Raw genomic sequence first — 23,154 nt, 5'->3', positions numbered from 1 at the left:
AACGGTTTTACACTATGAAAGTTACATGGTTTTAATAGATGCTGGAGAATGACGTTGAGATATTATGCAAAGTTGTAGGAAATTATCCGGTGAGCAGGGGATGAAAGGGGGGTTGTGTCAATCCCCTCATTCATGGTGGTAGTTATTCCCTCGCACAGTGTGTGTTTTGCACAAGGGTAAACGGTGGAGGCAGTACTCACTATGAGAGCATACCTCTTGCTGTGTTTTTATTTTTAAGGTCATTCAATTTGGATTGCCTGTGTATGGATGTCTGGCGCGGCTAACCTGGTTGAGAAGATTATATAGAGGACAGCTTTTTCCAGCTGATTTTAACCTTCAATTCCTCCAAGATGATCCAGCACAGCTCTTTTATCTGAAATCACTTTATTGGATCATTAAAACGTGTACAAATATAGCTGCATAGTGGCTACTGCCCACCGTTTCGGACCATCACAGTCCTTGTTCATGCCACACAGCCAAATGAGCAAATACAAGCACTCTCTTTATATAGTCAAGGCCACAGCATGACGACCAATCAGAGGACAGTATGCAAATGACCGGACCTGATGGGAGACTGCAGGGTTTGTCCACACAGGGTACCACCAGCACCCACCCATCCTATTGGTCAAAAATTCAAAAAATCATGATGTCATTGCAACAACAAAAACACATATGTGAAAAACATCTCTCACTCTGATCAGCTCTAAGTATAAGTTACCTAAAAGATCCCAGGTGAAGCTCAGAGCATCATGAAGAAGAGGGCATAAGCGTAATTGTACAACCGTGCTATGCTGTAGAAACAGCGCTGCCCGCCATCGCCACGGCAACCCACGCCACATGACCGCAACAGCGGAATGACGTACGCAATGACGCTACTCAGGTGTCCAATCACCGCCGCAACGCAGAAAAACAGACAAGCGTACCATAGTACAGAATTAACAAAACAAAAATACACATGCCCAATGCTTACAATGGATGCTCTAAGCTTCAACCCATTAAGTAACACCCACAAAGGTTGCCAAAAGGGCAAGGGAACATAGTATACATATGGACTGATAGAAAAGGCCCCCTAAAACAGCCCCCCACCCCCAAAAAACAGGCACAAAGCATCAGGGCATCTACCATACAAAATTAAGATCATATTCCCTGTTTAACCCCCCACGACCAATGGTCCCCAGTTCCCTTATCCAACGTGCTTCTCTTTTCAACAGTTCTCTACCCCTATCTCCCCTAAACCCACAAAGTACCCCATATATTACTTGGACTCTGAGCTGACTAACATCATGTCTAAATTGAACAAAATGTTCTGAGACCGCGTGGTCCAAGCTTTTACCCCTAATATTAGATTTATGTTTGGAAACAGGTTCCCTTAGTTCTTGTGTGGTTTTCCCCACGTAACAGCTGCCACATGGACACTTAAGCATATACACTACTTAGCGTGAACAACAAGAAAAACGTCCTCTAATCATATATCTCTTCCCAGAGGAAGTGTGTGAAAAGGTATCACCTCTAATAATGCTGTGACACATATGGCAGCTGAGACAGGGGAATGTACCCCACACACGGGGCACTTGTACCTACATGAATGAAAAAAATAAACAAAAACAAAGTTCACAGGCAGCCAGAACTGGCAGGCCCGCTTGTGGCTATGGGGCCCTCATCGGCCGCTGTGGCTATCCCTATGCCACTGGATTTGCTGTAGGCTAGGACTCTAGAATCTAAACAAGCAGCCATTGGATGATGAGACTTCAACAGTTTGGTCATGTCCACTGTGTCCTGTCAAAGTCTTAGTCGTCATGTTAAGTTTAAAAGGATAGTAGATGTTTCAAGAAACCACAATGGTATATTACAGTCCACAATATTGTTCAACTTTATTCATTGCAAAATGTAGAAAAGTTTTTTTTCGATAAAAATCAATCATAAGTTATTTTGCATAGATTTGCAGGCTTGGTAAAATACACATTGCCAATGCAATGACTAAGTCGTACAAGATGGATTTGGCTTGAGGGAATTTTAGCAATTTTTAGCAGAGTATTGTACTGTTATGCTTTTAAGTTACCCAATAAATGGTATCATCCTGATTCAAAGTTTCAAAGACAGAATCAAAGTTCTGTAATAAACGGCACTCCCAGTTAACAGCACGGCTTCATCCCCTCCTGCTGTTGGGACCGTGCAGGGCCATTTTCAGTTGGAGCGGATGCCCTTCTTTTGTTACAAAACTTTGATTCTGTCCTTGAGGATACTTTGTTTGCAAAGGCCTGATGAAGGGAAACTCATGCCCGAAACGCATTAGTATTGTTGCCTAAAAATTGCTAAAACAAGAAGTTTTAAATCGTGATGATACCATTTATTGTCTAACTTAAAAGCATAATAGTACAATACTCTTCCAAAAATTGCTAAAACTCTCTCAAGCCAAATACATCTTGTACGACTTACATACAGTTATTGGTTATGTGTATTTTACCAAGCCTGCAGATCTATGCGAAATAACTTATGAATGATTATAATTGAAAGAACATTTCTACGTTTTGGATTAACCACCTTAGCGGTATGGACGAGTTCAGCTCAGGCCCTGCTGGGCCGATTTTAATGAAATAAAAAGCAGCACACGCAGCCGGCACTTTGCCAGCCGCGTGTGCTACCTGATCGCCACCGCTCTGCGGCGATCCGCCGCGAGCAGCGGCGAAAGAGGGTCCCCCCAGCCGCCCGAGCCCAGTGTAGCCGGAACAAACAGTTCCGGCCAGCGCTAAGGGCTGTATCGGAGGCGGCTGACGTCAGGACGTCGGCTGACGTCCATGACGTCACTCCGCTTGTCGCTATGGCAACGAGGTAAGCAAAACAAGGAAGGCCGCTCATTGCGGCCTTCCTTGTTAATTCTGACCGCCGGAGGCGATCAGAATTACGGATCGGGAGCGCCCTCTAGCCCTCTTTCAGTTGGCTGCATGGAATAGCTTTTTTTTTATGTAAAAAAAAACCTCCCGCAGCCGCCCTGGCGATCTTAATAGAACGCCAGGGTGGTTAATAAAGTTTAACAATATTTTGGACGGCAATATACCGTTGTGGCTTCTTGAAACATCTACTATCCTTCTAAACATAATACATGTTGTGATGGAGCGAGCTGGACTGCTCTAATAACGATATCTCATAAATACGTTGCAAAACATCCTCCCAACAACATATACGCAAAGTGTTAGTCCTCACCAGAAAGCAGCATTGGGTCCTTCTCTACAGACTTGCGCACGTGATCCGATTCTCCTGTCAATGAGCTTTCGTCAATTTTGAGATCGTTTCCCTGGATAAGAACTCCATCTGCGGGCAGCAGGTCGCCTGGAACATCAGAGAATATTAAAAAATAAATGAAGTTCATTTTCTCTTGCAATATTAATGTTGTTCGCAGCAATAAAGTGTGTGTGAGTCAGTGCTGTGGGAAACCACACTGAGCAGTCATGTGTCGGAGGGCAGAGCACTCCCATGGATTTATTACAATTTCAAAGTTCCTGAAAGCTCAAGTGAAAACTTTTTCATCGTTAGTTTTTTTTAATTTTTTTTTTATTTTGTAAGAGAGAAGTGTGCAGGGATTTTCACAGCCACAGCGCTAGCAAAGGAAAGAAAACAGCGGTGCTCACTCCAGGCACTGACTGCTGCATTCTGCTATTAATAAAGGATAAAGTAATATAGAAAACGATTTGTTCTTTGGTTCGCCAGTGCATTTTACTACCCAATTCACTGCACAGAAAGCTCGCCCGCCTCTGGCAATGCTGTCAATGTTTCACACAGTTATTTATTTTACACGTTTATATAGCTATATAGACACTTCTTCCACTGCATTGTACGGAAAATATTGAGGCAGATTTATCAAGTCAAGGGCAATCAAGTCTGTGGCAACAGTGGCAGAGCAGGGTCATCCACAAGGTAAGCTAGGCAGGTGTCTAGGGCGCGTACATTGCACTTTGCTGCCCGGTCACTTTGGCGCAGGGTGAGCAGAATGATGGCTCATCCTGCTGCTGGTGAAATTCCGGGCAGCATTAATTATTATTCCCCCTCTGAGTCATAGCAACTCGGAGGGAGAAGTATGGTGCAGCACGGTGGGGTATTGGTTAGTGCTCTCGTTTGCAGCGCCGATTTGAATCCCAGCGAGGTCAACATCTGCAAGGTGTTTGTATCTTCTCCCCATGTCTGCGTAGGTTTCCTCCGGGCACTCCGGTTTACTCCCATGTCGCAAAACCATACAGATAAGTTAATTGGCTTTCCCTAACTTGGCCATAGGCTATGATACATGCACTACACAATATATACATAGGCATATGACTATGGTAGGGACTTGATTGTGAGCCCCTCTGAGGGACAGTTAGTGACAAGACAATATACTCTGTACAGCGCTGTGTAATATGTCAGCACTATATAAATACTTAATTAAAAAAAAAAATTAGGGGTCCGGCAATCACCGGATCCCCAAACATCAGGCCATGGACTAGAGCATTGCTGCTATAGCTGCACCAAACTCAGATGCTACACAGTGCATGGTGTGAGCCAAGAAGACCTGCCTCACCTGGGGACAAGTAGGTGTCAGGGGCAGGGCCGGGCTGAGGCAAGAGAGGCTCCAGCCCAGGGGCGCCGCCAGCATACAGGCAAGCCACGTCCCCGCTTGGGGCCTCACACTGTGGGGGGCCTCGCTCTGCTGCTGGTGGCAGGCGTATAGGTGGGGGCGCCAGGCGGAGCGGCAGGATGGTGGACATAGCGGCGGGGGAGCGGGCAAAGAGAAGTTTCCACTTACCTACCTCGATTCTGGACACAGCTTCTATCTTCTTCATGTCCTGGCGTCTGTCGCTATGGTAACAGCGTCCCCTGTGATGAGGTAACAGCATGTCATCCCAGGGGGAGCTCTTACCAATGCAACGCGCGCCGGGACAGGAAGAAGATAGAAGCTGTGTCCAGGATCGAGGTAGGTAAGTGGAAACTTCTCTTTGCCCGCTCCCCCGCCGCTATGTCCACCCTCCTGCCTATACTGGCATCTACCAATCTAATCTATATTGGGGCATCTACCAATCTAATATATACTGGGGGTATATACCTCTCTAACCTATACTGGGGCATACACCTATCTAACCTACACTGGGGGCATATATCTATCTAACCTATACTGGGGGCATATATCTAACCTATACTGGAGGCATATACCTATCTAACCTATACTGGGGACATATACCTATCTAACCTATACTGGGGGCATAAATCTATCTAACCTATACTGGAGGCATATACCTATCTAACCTATACGGGGGACATATACCTATCTAACCGATACTGGGGACAAATACCTATCTAACCTATACTGGGGACAAATACCTATCTAACCTATACTGGGGGCATATACCTATCTAACCTATACTGGGGGCATATACCTATCTAACCTATACTGGGGGCATATACCTACCTAACCTATATTGGGGGTATACACGTATCTAACCTATACTGGGGGCATATACCTATCTAATCTATACTGGGGGCATCTACCTATTTAATCTATACTGGGGGTATATACCTATCTAAACTATAGTGGGAGCATATACCTATCTAATCTATACTGAGGGGTACTTGCCTATCTGACCTATACTGGAGGCACCTACCTATCTAATCTATACTGGGAGCATATACCTATCTAATCTATACTGGGGGCATATACCTATCTAATCTATTCTGAGGGGTACCTACCTATCTGACCTATACTGGGGGCACCTACCTATCCAGTGTTCTCCCCAGACTCTTTTAGCCAGGTGCTCCACCCGGCTAATTTTGTTGAGCACCCGGCTGTCATCGGATCACCTCCTCCTCTGCTGTAAGCAAAATTGTGCAGAGAAGCGCCGGCCCTGCATTCTCTCATCTTGCCCCACCCGACTACTTTTTTATGCCACCCTGCTACTTTTTCATCCTACCCAGCTGGCAAAAAAATTCTGAAGAGAACACTGCTATCTAATCTATAATGGAGGCAACTACTTATCTGACCTATACTGCATGCACCTACCTATCTAATCTATACTGGGGGCATCTACCTCTATAACCTATACTGGGGGCACCTACCTATCTAATCTATACTGCAGGCACCTACCTATCTAACCTATACTGGGGGCATCTACCTATCTAATCTATTCTGGGGGCATCTACCTATCTAACCTATACTACGTGCACCTACCTATCTAACCTATACTGGGGTAAATATATTGGCTACCTATATTGGAGGCACCTACCTATCTCACCTATATGGGGGCACCTACCTATCTAACCTATACTGGGGGCAACTATATGGGCTACCTATACTGAGGGGGGGGAGGGAGCCTACAGCGGGCTACCTATACTGCGGGCCGCTGATTGGAGGGAAGTGACGCGGGCGAGTAGAGCCGATACGGAGAAGGCGGGGGAGCGGAGCTGACAGACAGCACATAGGTAAACATTGTGCTGGTGACACGCTGTGTGTCGCCAGCACTGCGAGGGGTATAGCGGCACGCAGGGGGGTCCTGGAGGCACACCATGGGGCAACAGAGGTTGGTGTTAGTGTGCACAACCAGCCTCTGTGCCCCACTAACATAATTAAATCCCACCTCGGGTTCTCTTTAAGGATTGCTTGGGCCCACCAAAACCTTAGCTGCACCCCTGCTCCAGCCTCAGGGTGCATTGTAGGAGGGGCGCACAACCAGGGCCGGCCCGCCCATGAGGCAGGGTGAAACTTTTGCCTCAGGCGGCACTTCTGGGGGGGCGGCACCCGACCGTCCGTGGGTGTGGGGGGCCGCCCGAGCTGGAGGGGATAGCGGGCAAGAAGCGGGTATTGGGCCTCCCTCGCCTGGGTCCCCCATCCTCCGGTCCCCTCCAGCTTTAAAAAGTTACGTTGCTGCCTGCGGCTATTGTAAGAGGCAACGGATTATTATGAGCACAGGACCAATAGAGAGCTACTACTGTAGTTGAGGGAGGGCCCTTCAGGGCCCCTCTGGCCCAAGGGCCCCGGTGCGGTTGCTACCTCTGCACCCCCTATTGCTACGCCCCTGGGCGGCCCCCCACACCCACGGCTTGGGAGGGGCCGCGATTTCTTTAAAGATTGCCTCAGGCGGCAAAAAGTCTAGGGCCGGGCCTGCGCACAACTCACTCAGTTATCATGCCCCTATTGGCCCTAGACTACAATACATACACTACATGATACATACATAGAGAAAGGACTATTGTTGTGAGTCCTGACATTATTCTATTATTTAATGGGAATTTAGTGATGATTGCCTTTTATATTTGCTGAATAACAGTCAGTGCTATCATTTGCCTGATACATGCAATTATAACATAGTATCCCCCAATGCAATCGACCAGCTGCATCATCACATGACGTGCCCTGGAATCGATGCAAGCTCCACCCCTCTCTGCTCAAATTGCCATGTCACGCCCCAACCACTATCTCTCATGCCAGCATGAATGGACAGGATGGCAAGAGGAAGATGGGTGGTGATTGATGTCATCATGTGGGCAAAGAGAGGCGGAGCCAGTCACTGTATCCAGGGCAAGATCTGAGCCATCATGATGATGGTCAGATTTTCATGGAGCAGGCATCTGAGATATTACACTAAACTGAAATAGATCAGCTAACCGATGGCTTGAACTGTACGGCTCGGCTCACATTATGTTTGTTTCTGTGCATTTCGATGGCCAAAACAGCAGATTTAAAATTAATGGGTTGAGGTCTGCAATTATTTTCTATAGGCCCGTTCACATTGACCTGTTCCTGTTTGAGTCTGTTGTGCAAAAATATGACCTGCATTTTCTGAAGAGTGAACTCTCTTGCCATTCACTGGCATGCCTCTGCTCTGGAGTGGCAGCGCACCCTACAACAGACCCTGCCAGCGGTACAAATCCATCAATACGGACATGGTACTGCTGTGGCCTAGTGTGAACCCTGCCTTAGTATAATCAGTGCCCTACATGGGTCTGTGTTAAGTTCTTTGCTTCTTCATGGCTACAGGGTTGTATTAAACTCTACCTGTCATTCAGCTGCCTTATGAGTGACTCCATAGCCGGCAATGCTTTCATGCTGGATTGTGGTACTGCAGGGGTGGGGTTTAGAGGCAGAAGGAGCAAGGAGCTGCACTTAGCTATTGGAATTAAGATCCTTCTCATTAGGAGAGGTTTAGCAATTAGCCCAAAGAAATACATAAATAAAAAATAAACATGTACATTTGTCTTTGGAGATGGGGAAAAAAATAATATAATTTTTTGTGTGTTTTAGCTCCACATGCTGGTTAAATAAATTTTTTTCTTTTGTTTTGCAAGTGAGAGTATCGCTTTACTGCTGCAGTAAAGAACTCTATAACTCACAGGCAGGGGCGTATCGGGGTAATACAGAGCATATGGCAAATAGGGCTGCACAAATCCAGATCCCGGAGACACCCGGATAGTTGATATCCGGATATCTCCCAGTAAACCTGTGGGGGGTGGGCGGGGGGGCTTACCTGTCTGACGTCCACGTGGCGGTCACATGACTACAAACACTTCCTCCTTCCGGGTTGAAGGAGGAAGTGTTTGTAGTCACGTGATGCGCGTGGACCGCATCGTGGGAGGCACCAGGCACGGACGAAGAAGGCGTCAGACAGGTAAGCTTGACCACCCCCGCCCACCCCGCACAGGTTTACTGGGAGATATCCGGATAGCAACTATCCGTGTGTCTCCCGGATCCGGGTTTGAGCAGCCCTAATGGCAAACACTGAAATTGAGCCTCTTCCTCGGTCAGAACCCCCCTTCACCCTAAAAACAGCATCCTTTCTCTCATACATGTGTTATGGTTGCCTGTGTTTTTTGGCTCGGGATATTGCTGAAGTTACTTTTTTGGAAATATCTCTTATTACCTCTCTGTCCTCTTTTCTAACACTAAGCAAGTGGGCCCTACATACATAAGTTAAGTAACCATGTTCCCCAGATAACAGAATTAATCTGATCTGAGGTCTGAGTGTAGGGGAGCAGGCATGGCAGCACAGCACAGGGGCAGGCATGGTGTCCATGGTATGAGCCATGCCTGTACCCCTCTAGCTACGCCTCTGCTCACTTGCCCTTCTACACCCACAGATTACAGATTACACAGAATGAACCCTACTGCTGACCCTATGTGTGCTAGATGCTGGATTGCAGAAGGAACATTTTTGAATATGTTCTAGTCATGCTCTCGATTAAAGGGACCCCGAGCACAACGTGTAGGTATGCATTTAAGCATACCCATGAATACTTAAAGTGAACCTCCAGACTAAAAATCTACTTAGCAGAACTGAAAAGGCTTGGTGTTTCTTTAACAGTTTCACAGCATCAGAACTGTGTTTTTCTTACCAAAGCATCATTTTTAGCTAAGCTCCACCCATCAAAGAAAACTGCCCGGGCTTTTTTTCGCTGATGCTGTGCAAAGCATGATGGGGTTTCCTATGTTGTTATTCACGTTGCCTAGCATCAGGGTGATCAGGACACAGGACAGTTGGAACTGTGTCTCATGCTCCCTGTCACCTCATTTCAACCAAAAAGATGGCTGCCCTTATGAAATCAAACATTTGCCTGTTCTTTTAAAACAGGGTGGGTATGAGATTATATTACCTATTTTAATTAACATAACTAATGTAACTTCATGACAGTATGTTTGTTTAGGCTGGAGTTCCTCTTTAAGAATACCCCCTCATTTACCTCTCCTGTAGTAAAGCTCTCCATCATTCGGCTCTCTCTACACCGAACTGAGCGGCGCCATCATAATATGTACTCACTTAAAGGACGCCCGAGACGAAAATAAACGAATGAAATAAACAATTGTATCTATATTCCTTCTCCTAAAAATGACTTTTTAAGATATTCCACGGTTTCATTTCATATTTAAATCTACTTTTTAAGTTTTAACTGTTTTATTGTTTTTGCTCAATGACACATTCATTGAAGTATGCCAGAGCAAAAATCAATGGACTACTGACCCTTTTTATTTCTTTTCTGCTCTCAGAAGCCATTTTCTGCTAGGAAAGTGTTTTATAGTTGGAATTTCTTATCAGTGAGGGTCACCCTGTAGTCACTTCCTGTCTGAGTCAGGACTGAGTCAGCCACTTACCTGATATTTAACTCAGGCAGAAAAAGAAAAAGAGGAACACAGCATAGTTCTTTGTGTGCTAGGTACTGTACATACCCATGTCTATCTCATCATGTCACATGTCACCTCGGGTATCCTTTAACTTGCAAACTTTCCTGCAGCTAATACACTTGACTCAGTGTTAAGGTGGCCACACACGATACAATAAAATGATCCGATTTTACAGTAATTCGATAAAAACAATCATATCTCTCGGAAAAAATCGAAAGCTTTTTTTTCATTCGACTGAAAAATCCGATCGGATTTCCTGTTTTTTTCAATTTAAATCGATCCGGAATGCCAGATATTTCTCTTCAATTTCTACTAAAGATTGTATGATGTGTGTTGGATTGTTAATTTATTAATATACACACCCTAGCAATTTTCTCTGAGTTTCCAATTATTTATTTATTGTACTTATAAAGCACCAACCTATTACGCAGCGCTCTCTCATTTTTATCATAATTGAGGAAAAAATTGAACATAAGTGTGTGGTACATTTGTCATATTTTTGAAATGTTACAATCAGAAAAATGTATTGCAATTCTTAAATTGAACAGATATTTTAAAAAAATTGTATGGTGTGTGGCCACCTGAATATATTTTTATTTGATGGGATGTGATTAAAAATCTTGGCTCATTTCTTGTCTATCACTTCATTGTATTAAGTTACAAATTTCAATAAAATGTATGGTTAAAGAAAAAAAAAAAAAGATGTATTTAGAAAGGCAAAGTCTCCAGACTCGGGGCCTAATGCAGTAAAGTTCAGTATGACTGCTGTAACGTGCATATATTACTGCTGAATTATTGCACCTTCCCCATTGCTCCATTCACTATGCAGTAATCCCAGGGATCGCAGAGGCGGACATAATAGCCAAAGTCCATACAAGTATCCAAAGAAGGTCTGCACACCACTTCTACCAAGAAGTTTTTATTGCTCCATCAACATATACACACAATACGATCGTAAAACCAACAATCGTTTCGGGGCCACACAGGATCCCCTTTGTCAAGGCAGAGTTATGATTCGTGGTGTGAGGACCTTCTTTGAATGCCTCCATCCACTATGTAAACATTGGACATATCAAGTCAGAGGAAGCAACAAATGCACTTTAGATGCACTCTAAATTCGGTATTTTCATGTTTCTATTAGAAAAAGTGAATCAATGAAAAATCCATCCTCACCATATTTTATTTGGGCGATGTCTCCCACAATGAGCTCAGCCACGGGAATCTGTATGACTTGTCCATTTCTGATGACAGAAAATCTCTGTTCTTGTTCAATGCGACTCTGCAGCCCCCGAAACTGCTTCTCTTTGCTCCAGTCATTGAAGGCTGTCACCCACACCACACAAATGACAGACAACAATATGGCGGCTCCCTCGATCCACCCAGCTTCCGCCTCCCCATCTTCGTGGGCTCCAGTCTGCACGTTCCCACAGTCTAGGAGGAACCAGAGAAACACAAGTCGTCATTAGTATCTTCACAACAAACTACCTGTCGCCTAGGAGGCTGAACGCTTTTTGCTTAGCGCATTGTGCACAGCTTACCCACGAGAGAGCAGAGAAAATCAATACGCCATATATAGTAATGGAAGTCTCTTACCCAAGAGCTGGTTTCCTGAAGCTGAAATCACCAACAGTACAGTAATGCAGGTTTACAAGGTAAATCAGCAATCAAAGAAATGAGACATTATCGTTCTGCATTTGGCAAGTCCGACAATCTGTCACTATAATGGTACATAGTACTATTGAAATATTCGATGTTCCTGTTTATTTGACCAAAACAATCAAATAAAGTAAAAAAAAACAAAAATAATCTTTTTTTAATCATGAAAAAAATGATTATTCAATTTACTCATTGAAAATCTGATCAGACAAGTTGGAAAAATCTGGGTTATTGTTTGTGAAATTGTATAGTGTATGGTAGGTTGTATAAGAAAATACTATTAGATACACTTTTTCTTCATATTCAATCGTTTTTCTCTGATTTGGTATGGTACCTCAAATAGAATTTTAAAAACTATTCGACCAAACGGAATAATCAATCAAATTTCTCTGCTAGAGAAAAAAAACAGAATAAACACAATTGTATCATGTATGGGCACCATAAGATAGTAGCTTTATTACATCCTGAAATTCAGTTACACATTTTGCTGTATTACGCCTGGGACCTACTAGCAGCGCTTTTCTAAGCACTTGTGATTTGTAAAGCTCTTGCTAATGTAATGCTATGGGGGATTTTTAAAAAGTCACATCTGTTCCAGGTCTAATGTACGCACTACAGTATGCATCTGCGGGTGACAAAAACCTTTTCTTTGTCTTTTTTCCTCTGTGCATGCTTTTAGTGTAACCCCACAGCTATATACGAGAAAGGCAAAAGCTTTATATACACGGTAGATTAAACTTTATTGAGAACGCTGATAGAAACCATCTCAGACGAGAACTGTGTGTGCATCTAATGTGTGTACAGCAGCCACCCGGGGTCGCCTAAGGATCGCATATCAGATCTTTAGCGACCCCCAATGCCTGAAAAGCCCCAGATTGCATTGTTCTCACCATTGCCCTGTCTGCTTGTTGTTCCTCCGCCCTCCTTCAATGCAATAGATGCCTCACTAGCCTGAAGGCTAGAAACATGTTTTTGTAGAACTCAGCCACGATCTGTTGCCGAGGAATCAGGCCCCAATCCATGCCAAATTATGGAAAATTGCAAGTGTGTGCTTAGCTAAAGCTTGATATAAATGAAAAAGGAAATGATGAATTTAGGTGCAATACATTATCATAGTCCCTTGTGAAGGCTTCCTGGATCAATATGAAGGCATATCCCATGAGCATATATATTGATATAGTGTGTGTGTGTGATGAGTGAATGAATGGCTGTGTGATTGACTGACCGCTATTTTGCTCTCCAATTCAACCTGGTTTTCACATTTAAATGTTTTTTTAATGGGAATTTTTTTAATTGTAATTTTGGGTGTTGATGGCATCGGCCATCTTTCTCTCTCTTCTTTAACCCTTTAGTAGACAATTTATTCAGAGGCTTGCAAGTGCACTAGGCCAGTTTATTTAAGCACATTTTTTGTTATATCTTATTTGTTACATGTCCTTTCTACCTTGCAAGTGTACTAGGCCAATTTATTAAAGCACATTTTTTATTTCTCATTTGTTACATTTCCTTGCGACTTATTAGTACTGCTGTAATGTGTATTTATAGCAACTTGCCACTAGGGAGCAGTGTGAGACAATAACAGAGGACTTCTGCTTTCAGTTTCTATATTCTCTGCTAGCAGAGAGACATCAAAGCCTTCCAAGGATTTACAGGACAGCGAGTTTTGTCGGTTTAAGCCAAAAGCAGTTCACTTATCTCAAACAAGATAATTCCTTTGACGCTACTAATGGGTTAAACTGAACTACTTTGTGACAGTACTCCTACTCCTCAGTCCCAGCGGGTTGATTACATCACTTCCTGTAATTACGTTTCCGTAGAGCCCTAGTACCACTGACTGTGCCATGTATGTCTCTATGACTGAGCGACATAAGCAATGCACATATTTTCCTCATGTAGTATATATTTATTTATATATATGCATTAAACAGTTAGTCCATTGCTGGGAAGTGGGAAACCCCACACTGATCATTAAAGATAGATGACTGTAAGGAAACCTAAAAAAACCTGTTGTATCTATCTACGTCTGTGTTTTATTAATTTAGTGCTGCAGCCTGTATGTGGGTTTATAGGTCAAGAAAAATGTAATTTGCAAAGCCCGCTGCGGGTAGAACAGGCCTCTGTTTTGCTGAGTTTGCAGATGAAGGCACAAAGTCATATTTCTTTTTCATTATTTAAAGGGCATCAACAAAAAAAAAAAAAAAAAATGAGTGCGGTAAATTACCAGTACAATAAACTGTGAAATAATTTTAGCACCAAATGACCCCAACGGAGGTTGTGTAGGAAAGTTGTGAAGCTGTTCTTTACCCTCAGGCCGGCTTCACGCTGCAGATTAACGTTGCGGCGACCGCACTGCCAAAAACAGGACTTCAGGAATTACCGCGTTAGTATGCGGTAATCCCTGTCTAGCATCCGGCCCAAACAGGAAGGGCCCAAACAGGAAGTGACACTTACTTCCTGTTTGGAAAGCGATGACGTGGGCGGAGGCGTATTTTTAAAATACGCTTCCGCGCATGCGCAACACACATAACTGTTGCAGTTTTTTTTAAAGTGTGCGCGCTGCCATAGACTTCCACCCTAACGCAGATTGCTGCAGGACGACATGCGTATCGATGCGCGTTAATTAGGGCACTTCCGGCACAGTGTACCGCAACGTGGGGGAGTGTGAACTCCCCCATAGACTAGAATTTTGCTGCGGTGTGGTGCGGTAAACTTACCGCACCACATTACCTCAGTGGATCCAGTAAAAGTGGCGCAGGAGCAGTGGCGCTATAAAATAGAGAGACCATAGTCAACAATAGTAAAAGGCGCGACTGGCAGCAATGAACGTTATTTATAGCGCCCAATAAATAGCAGGAACTCTGCGAAGTAGTTTAGGGACTTTATGTTAGGCATGGTGTAGTTAAGTTTGGGGGGAAGGTGGGTTGTAAAGGTGGGTTGTAAAAGTTAGGCGCTGGAGGTGGGTGGGTTAAGGTTAGGCACTGCGGGGAGGGGGGTTAAGGTTAGGCAGCACCAGGGGAGGACATGTGCGAGAGTATGGTTAAGTTAGGTCAGCGCTGGGCAAACTCTGGCCCGTGTGCGCTGTACATCCGGCCCGCCTATAGGCGGCCGGATCCTTCTTTTTTTCCCCCTTCCTCCCTGCAGAGTCACGAGCGGGCGATTAGCAGGGGTTTTGTCTGTTCATGCCTTGATAAAGGGGACCTGTCCTAGGCCCCAAAACGATCGTTGGTTGTGACAATAATAGGTTGTGTATGTGCACATTGGGACAATAAAAGTAACATTGTACCCGAAAAATCTGTGTGCAGACCCATTTTTGTCTCTCAGTCTCTCTGTCAGTCGTTACAGAAATGCTGACTGTTTGGTCTGGAGATAATAAGGCAAGAGAAAACTTACCTCCACACAGTAAGAGAGTTATCTTGTCTCTTCATTCCTTAAGTTACCTCCTCTGTAGTTAAGTTACCTCCTCTGTAGTTATTTTCACACACAGTTATAATTAACAGCCTGTCTAGAATTCTGGAGTTATTTTAAGGATTGAAGAGTTAACTTAAAGACAGAAGAGTTAACATTAGGTTTGCCTGAGGTAAAATGTTTCCTGAATACGACATGCCTCATCACCATGGTGATAACTCTAGAAACGTTATTAAAGACAGGAGATAAGCTTAGTGAATTGAGGCCTAGTCTGCTGGCCCCTTTTTATGTTTGTATAAAATTGTATTTGCAGGTTTTAGAACAGTGCATGTGGGATCCATCAGTCTTAGGCTCGGTTCACATTTGTGTAAAAAAACGGTTCATTCGCGGAACGGATCAGATACTGTACAAACGGAACGGATGCGAACAGATCCATTGTTAACCTATGGATCCGTTCACATCCATTCGTTAGAACGGATCCATTCCGCACGATCCGCTGAAGGGAACACAAGTTTCCTCCCTGCAGCAATTTTCTGGACCGCTGAGCCCTGCGGAATGCAAAAAGGGAAGCTGAAGCGCTGCATTTGGGGCATTGGGAGAACGGAATGTTTCCTCACACTAGTGAAGAAGCGGACCGTTCTAAGCTCAAAATCCACTTGGGGTGGGGATCTGGGGGAGGCTTAACTGGGGGAGTGTGTGGATGCTCCACTTGGGGTGAGGGTTGGGGGAGGATGTGCAGATGAAGTGCACCTGAGCAGGCGGGTGAGGGAGGGTTTCTTACCCAGGCTTCCGTCTTCCTCCCCTTCAATTGCATCCCACGTCGCGTCATGTGACTACCACGCTTCCTCCTTCGGGGTTGAAAAAGGAAGCATGGTATTCACGTGACGCGACAAGGAACGTGGCGTGGGATGCAATTGAAAGCAGAAGACAGAAGTCTGGTGAGTTAAACCTCCCTCACCTGCCTGCTTAAGTGCACGGATCGGCGGAACGAAGTGAAAACGGATCTGATCATGCAAGCTAGATATTACAGTGCAGTTCCTATTACAGATCTCACTGGGGAGGAGAGCGGGCAATGCATACACCATTTCATGCAAAGGAGAAAAAATAAATAAGAGAAATTACTTTAGGATTGGCTTTAGCCAGAGGCAGTAAAGATGGAAAATGCCTGGAACAGCTTTCTCTATATTTACTATATAAAATTCACTAAAGTCAAAGTGAGAACAGTACAATGCATATGTCATGTAAGTAGAACAAGTATTTATCTACTTATGAAACAAACAAAATCCTTGCGCTCCCACTCCAGAAAACAGTCACTTCCCTAAATCCTTTAGCTTTTCTCAGTAAAATGCACTGTACTGCTCCAATGTAGGGATAAAGAAGACTATAGGCAGAGAAGGTGTGCTCCATAGTGCATTACCATAAAAAGTCAGCTTTATTTGCAAGACAAATACATATTCACAAGACATACAGGTAAAATTTGCTTATCAGCGGTAGGCTGGTCCGCTTAGCAACCCAGGCAGCAGGTACAAACGCACTGTGGGCAGCAGCGCGGTCTCCGATGTCCCAGGAGCTCGTCTCACGAGGGGATGAGCGGGGCCAACTCTCGGCGTGCGTGACCTCATTACGCGTTTCGGCGCCCTGCGCCTTCGTCAGATCATCTGGGATCTGGGTTGTTAAGCAGACCAGCCTACTGCTGATAAGCAAATTTTACCTGTATATTGTAATAGATGGCGGAGAAGCCGCCACGCGGACTGGCGGCAAGGCGGCTGATTCCGCGTCCAGCGCTGCGGTTTCCGCGCAGCAACACATGTCTGGGTCAGCTGGGATCTTTAGTGCACCTGGATGGAGAGCTACGCGCGCGCCAGAAGTCAGACCTTTATACCAGCAGGAGATGTATCAGCTGATCAGGACGATTAGCTGATTCCTGCTGGACTCCTGATGGGCTGAGTGGCTCGGGCGGGGCAGCAGAGTCCTGCAACTATATATACAGCTTGCTTGCCAGTTGCTGGTTGTCTGCCAACACTTATGTGGAAGCACTCAGACCTTAGTCAGATCCAACAGTGTGTTAGAACCAGGAGGACCTGGGAATTCACACTGAGCCAGATTACTTCTGTGTATTATTGTGTTATACTTTAGACTAGTTCCAGGGTGTCGAGACCACGGACCTCACACCCAAGATTTGGAACTTTGTGTTATCATTCTGTTATACTTCAGACTAGTTCCAGGGTGTCGAGACCATGGACCTCACACCCAAGATTAGGAACTCTGTGTTATCATTCTGTTATACTTCAGACTAGTTCCAGGGTGTCGAGACCACGGACCTCACACCCAAGATTAGGAACTCTGTGTTATCATTCTGTTATACTTCAGACTAGTTCCAGGGTGTCGAGACCACGGACCTCACACACAAGTCTATGAATACTCTGTACCATCATATTATATTCCAGACTAGTTCCAGGGTGTAGAGACCACGGACCTCACACCCAAGACTAGGCATTGTTCATATCTGTTATGACCTTTTGCATTCCTGACTATCCCTCTGCTTTCTGATTCGGTACCTACGTATATCTGATTACCTGTTGCCAAACTCTGCCTGCCTTGGATACTGAATCAGTCTTCTGTCTTTGTACTTTATCTGTCTGTGTGTTGCCGACCTGGCTTGCCCGACCTAGAGAGCTATCTCTCCCTTGAAGAGATAGTCTCCAGACCTGCTAGTGACATCCACCTTTCAGGTGTCACTCACTCACAGGTCCTTCCTACCTGCACCCTGGGACTCCGCCCCCTGGGAGGTCTCAGGCTGCTGGAAGGTTGTTGTACTTCCCTAAAGGCGATATCGCCCTGCTCCTCGGGTGGTCTTACTCAAAGTCATTACTGTTGCACCAAACACTCACACTATAAAGGTGTCCAGAGGTTAGTTATACTTGGATTATTGGTGATTCTGCAGATCATCAATAATCAGGTATATTCTGTATTCTTGGTGATACTGCAGATCGCCAATAATCAGATTCTCTCTGTGTGCTGACACCGATCGTTACATATATCTTGTGAGTATGTATTTGTCTTGCAAATAAAGCTGACTTTTTATGGTAATGCACAATGGAGCGCTCCGTCTCTGCCTAGATTCTTATTTATCTACTTATATATGTGTTTTTTTTTGCTGGAATAGTATAGCTGTCCCTGCTGCTTTGAAATAAAGGCATTCCTCGGTGCAGAACATGTGGTAACAGCATCAGTATAAGTTCAGAACTTACGCACTCCTCCTGTATATGAACTTATAGGCTCAGACAGCTGCATCAGATACTGAGTGGTCAGGTGTCTTACCACTGCTGCTTGAGAGAGCATTCTCATTTGAGGTTAATAAATTGTGCATGCATTAAAGAGCACTACCATGCATTAATTAACATGCACATTCTTTCCTTGTGTGTATGAACCAAACCACTAATCTTTTTTCTCACCTTAATTACAGAATGGAGGAGAAAGAGGCGCCCTGGGTATGATAAAACTATGTTAAAAGCAATTAAAATGAAAAAAGTTTGAGGTGGCTTACCTCAATGATGACACGTTCAAATAATTTGTTACATACTTTTAATGTGCACTTGGCAATGCGTTTCGTGGGTCTCAGCCCACTTCCTCAGGCCAAATAAAGTGCCAGAAGAAAATCAAGCCAGTGTTTGAGGCGCCTCTTCTTTATCCCCCTTTGTGTTACTAACTCACCTTCGGGAGGGGTATTCTATTTAGCCAGGTGGTCTAACACCACCTTTGCAACCAACTAGAACAGTGATGGCTAACCTTGGAACTCCAGCTATGGAGGAACTACAAGTCCCATGAGGCATTGCAATGCTCTGAAAGCTCTAAGCATAATTCAGGGAGGCAGAAGCATGATGGGATTTGTAGTTTTGTCACAGCTAGAGTGCCAAGGTTAGCCATCACTGATCTAGAACTTTTTGTACAAAAGAGCAACTGCATGCAGTCTGGCTGGTCCCCCGAGTGGAGTCGGGTTTGTGTACCTCCTGCCTACAGTGGTTGGTTGCCCGTCTGCAACCTTCCTTTGCGAGTACATTTTATTGACTCTACAACACTTTCTTATTGTCATGACTTACTGCACCACCGTTGCTCCCGGGGTCTCTGTGTTTTTTGTTTTTAACCCTTTTTTCACCCTACCCACGCAATAATTACAGAATACCGATTTTAGCACTTAGCAAGCAAAACACACTTACGATGCGCTGCCTCAAATGGCCTTCAAACAACTGAACTTTGATATCACTTTTCTCAACTAACTGTGTTACTACATTTTGCTGGCAAGATATTGAAAATATGTGACAGATAAAGGTAAGTGATATAACTCATTTATTTATTTTAAGTATTTATATAGCGCCAACATATTACGCAGCGCTGTACAGAGTATATTGTCTTGTCACTAACTGTCCCTCAGAGGGGCTCAGACTAGTCCCTACCATAGTCATATGTCTATGCATGTATAATGTTGTGCATGTATCGTAGTCTAGGGCCAATTTTAGGGGGAAGCCAATTAACTTATCTCTATGTTTTTGGGATGTGGGAGGAAACATGAGTGCCCGGAGGAAACCCACACAGACACAGGGAGAACATACAAACTCTTTGCTGATGTTGACCTGGCTGGGATTCGAACTGGGGACCCAGCGCTGCAAGGCGAGAGCGCTAACCGCTACACAACCATGCTGAAAAGGCCATGAGAAAAGGCCTTCGTATAAAGGCCCAGGTTAGCTATGATATGGAAAAAACTGATGAGTAAACATTAATGAATGAAGCTGTTAGTTTCTATTAAAGATGGATCCTGGTGAAGTGAGGTCTCTAGACAAAGAACCCTATTCAAATAACTTTTTCTTGTGTATTTTCCCGTAGACTAAACTTTTACACTTTGCTCATAAAATGACCTTTAAAGGACACCTGAAGCAAGAGGTATATGGAGGCGGTCATATTTATTTCCTTTCAAACAATACCAGTTGCCTGGCAGCCCTGCTTCTCTATTTGGCTGCAGTAGTGTCTGAATCACACCAGAAACAAGCATGCAGCCAATCTTGTCAGATCTGACAATAATGTCAGAAACATCTGATCTGCTGCATGCTTGTTCAGGGTCTGTAGCTAAAAGCATTAGAGGCAGAGGATTAGCAGGACTGCCTGGCAATGGTGATGTCGCAAATAGAGATGGCCCGTACCAGGTTCGCGAACTTCCGTGGAAGGTTCGGTTCGCGCGAACTTTCGCGAACCGCAATAGACTTCAATGGGGAGGCGAACTTGGAAAACTAGAAACACTTATGCTGGCCAGAAAAGTGATGGAAAAGATGTTTCAAGGGTGCTAACACATGGATCGGGGGCATGGAGGAGTGGGATACACACCAAAAGTCCCGGGGAAAAATCTGGATTTGACGCAAAGCAGCGTTTTATGGGCAGAAATCACATTGCCTGTAAAATTGGAGGCTTAAAGTGCTTTAAAACATCTTGCATGTGTATACATCAATCTGGGAGTGTAATTAGTGTACTGCTTCACACTGACACACCAAACTCACTGTGTAATGTACTGTAAACAGCTGTTTGTGTAGTGACGGCCGTGCTGGACTACTGCGCACCATGACGAGATTGCTCTTCCTCACTCAGTGATGTCAGGTTAGGTAATGTCTGACTGCCTTATCAACTTTCCATGGTTCTTTCTCTACCATTGTTAAAGCTTACATTTATTTTTTTTTAAATTACATTTTCTGCTTGCGGTTCAGTACCTGCAACGAGAATCTATTATGGAGGGCAAGTCTGCCATTGTGACCATGGGTAATGGCCAGGGAATGCTGGTTCTATTCCGGTCCGGAGTTGGAGCCTAAGAAACGGCTACCACCACACCTCCACGGAAGGCAGCAGGCAGGAATGCACGTCCCGAGGTAGTGATCAAAAATAACAATACAGGAGTAGTATTTTCGAGGCCCTGCTGTGTATGTTAAATGAATCAACTTTAAGTCCTTTAACGAGAATCTGTTATGGAGGACAAGATTGAAGGTGCCTTCACTGCGATTCACCAGGTTGGTCTCCTCCTCAAGGAAGCGAGAATCTTTTATGGAGGGCAAGTCTGCCATTGTGAGTGACCACAGGTAATGGACGGGGAATCCTGGTTCTATTCTGGTCCGGAGTTGGAACCTAAGAAACGGCTACCACCACACACATCCAAGGAAGGCAGCAGGCATGGCATGCACGTCCCGAGGTAGTGACCAAAAATAACAATACAGGAGGAGGACTTTCGAGGCCCTGCTGTATTTGAAATGAATTAACTTTAAATCCTTTAACGAGAATCTGTTATGGCAGACAACGATGACACCACTTGCCTTTCACGAGAATCTGTTCTGGAGGGCAAGTCTGCCATTGTGACCAGTGGGTAATAGCCGGGGAATCAGGGTTCGATTCCGGTCCAAAGTAGGAGCCTGAGACCCATGCTGTATAAGTAATCTACCTGCCCTGACTGTGCTTTGCAGACCAGGCATCTGTGGTCAGATGGACCCTTGACCCAGCGGAAGACAAACCAATTCGAACGCATTTGCCAAGAACGTGTTATGGAGGGCAAGTCTGCCATTTATTCAACTGTGTGAAACTTTTGATGGTACTTTCTCAGTACCATGGTGACTGACCAGGGGTAATGGCCGGGGAATCTTGGTTTGATTCCGGTCTGGAGTGGGAGCCTAAGAAACGGCTACCACCACCACACATCCAAGGAAGGCAGCAGGCCCGCTGTGGGCAAAGGAGCAGGAACAGCTACCATCACACATCAAAGGAAGGCAGCAGGCATGGCATGCACGTCCCAAGGTAGTGACCAATAATAACAATACAGGAGGACTTTCGAGGGCTTGCTGTATTTGAAATGAATTAACGTTAAAGTATTTAACAAGAATCTGTTATGGCGGACAATGATGACACCACTTGCCACAACAGCTAGGTATATGCAGTGATGAGGTGAGTTCACTCGACACAACAGCTAGGTATATGCAGTGATGAGGTGGGATCACTCAACACAAAAGGTAGTGACCAAAAATAACAATACAGGAGGAGGACTTTCGAGGCCTTGCTGTATTTGAAATGAATTAACTTTAAATCCTTTAACGAGAATCTGTTATGGCGGACAATGATGACACCACTTGCCACAACAGCTAGGTATATGCAGTGATGAGGTGGGTTCACTAAACACAAAAGGTAGGTAAGTATATGCAGTGATGAGGTGAGTTCACTGAACACAACAGCTAGGTAAGTATATGCAGTGATGAGGTGGGTTCACTGAACACAACAGCTAGGTATATGAAGTGATGAGGTGGGTTCACTCAACACAACAGCTTGGTATATGCAGTAATGGGTATTACAATGTGCAGCTGCCTATCACACACACAGGTAGTCACTGAATGTGCTGGGCCTGGCAGTGGCACACACACAGTATGAATTACAAAAGCTGTCTATGCAACACAAGTGTCAGTTAGATCAGTGGGACACACAGAAAAAAAAATAGATCACAATAACAACATTAGCTCTCAAAAGAGCTGTTGTGTGGTGCTATTTTAGCAATAAGAATCAGCCAGGAGCAAGCTAACAAGCAAAGAGCCTAACAAATCTTTCCCTATGAGAGACAGTCTGCAGCAGCTTGCCCTTCTCTAATTACTGCAGGCACATGAGTGAGTGTAATGGCCGCCGCTCCCTGCCTTATATACGGGGGGAGTGGCTCCAGGAGTGAGTGTAGCCTGATTGGCTACAATGTGCCTGCTGACTGTGATGTAGAGGGTCAAATTTGACCCTAATGGAGCATTATGGGGGCGAACCGAGCTTCCGGGAAAGTTTACGATCGCATGCGAACGCGAACCACCCAAAGTTTGCCAGGAACCATTCGCCGGCGAACCCTTCAGTCCATCTCTAGTCGCAAACATGACATTTTCATTTCGCGCAAAAGTTCGCGAACCGCC

The 23,154-nt window shown here is 44.8% G+C and overlaps 1 protein-coding gene across 14 annotated transcripts in view; it reads right to left on the bottom strand.

Annotated features, from left to right (window-relative positions):
• Nucleotides 1-23,154, bottom strand: part of ATP2B3 (ATPase plasma membrane Ca2+ transporting 3) — a 495,057-nt gene that overhangs the window by 166,890 nt on the left and 305,013 nt on the right. For all 14 annotated transcript variants that reach the window (XM_068248338.1, XM_068248335.1, XM_068248345.1 and 11 more), the window contains 2 exons: nt 11,306-11,563; nt 3,202-3,327 (listed from right to left, as the gene is read on the bottom strand). In XM_068248338.1, coding sequence (XP_068104439.1) covers nt 3,202-3,327; nt 11,306-11,563 — 384 coding nt within the window. The remainder of the gene's footprint in view (nt 1-3,201; nt 3,328-11,305; nt 11,564-23,154) is intronic.

The sequence above is a fragment of the Hyperolius riggenbachi genome, chromosome 8 (genome assembly GCF_040937935.1).
Source record: "Hyperolius riggenbachi isolate aHypRig1 chromosome 8, aHypRig1.pri, whole genome shotgun sequence".
In the NCBI taxonomy this organism is placed as follows: Eukaryota; Metazoa; Chordata; class Amphibia; order Anura; family Hyperoliidae; genus Hyperolius; species Hyperolius riggenbachi.
Note: the sequence above shows the minus strand (reverse complement) of the source record. Positions and strands in the feature narration are given on the sequence as shown.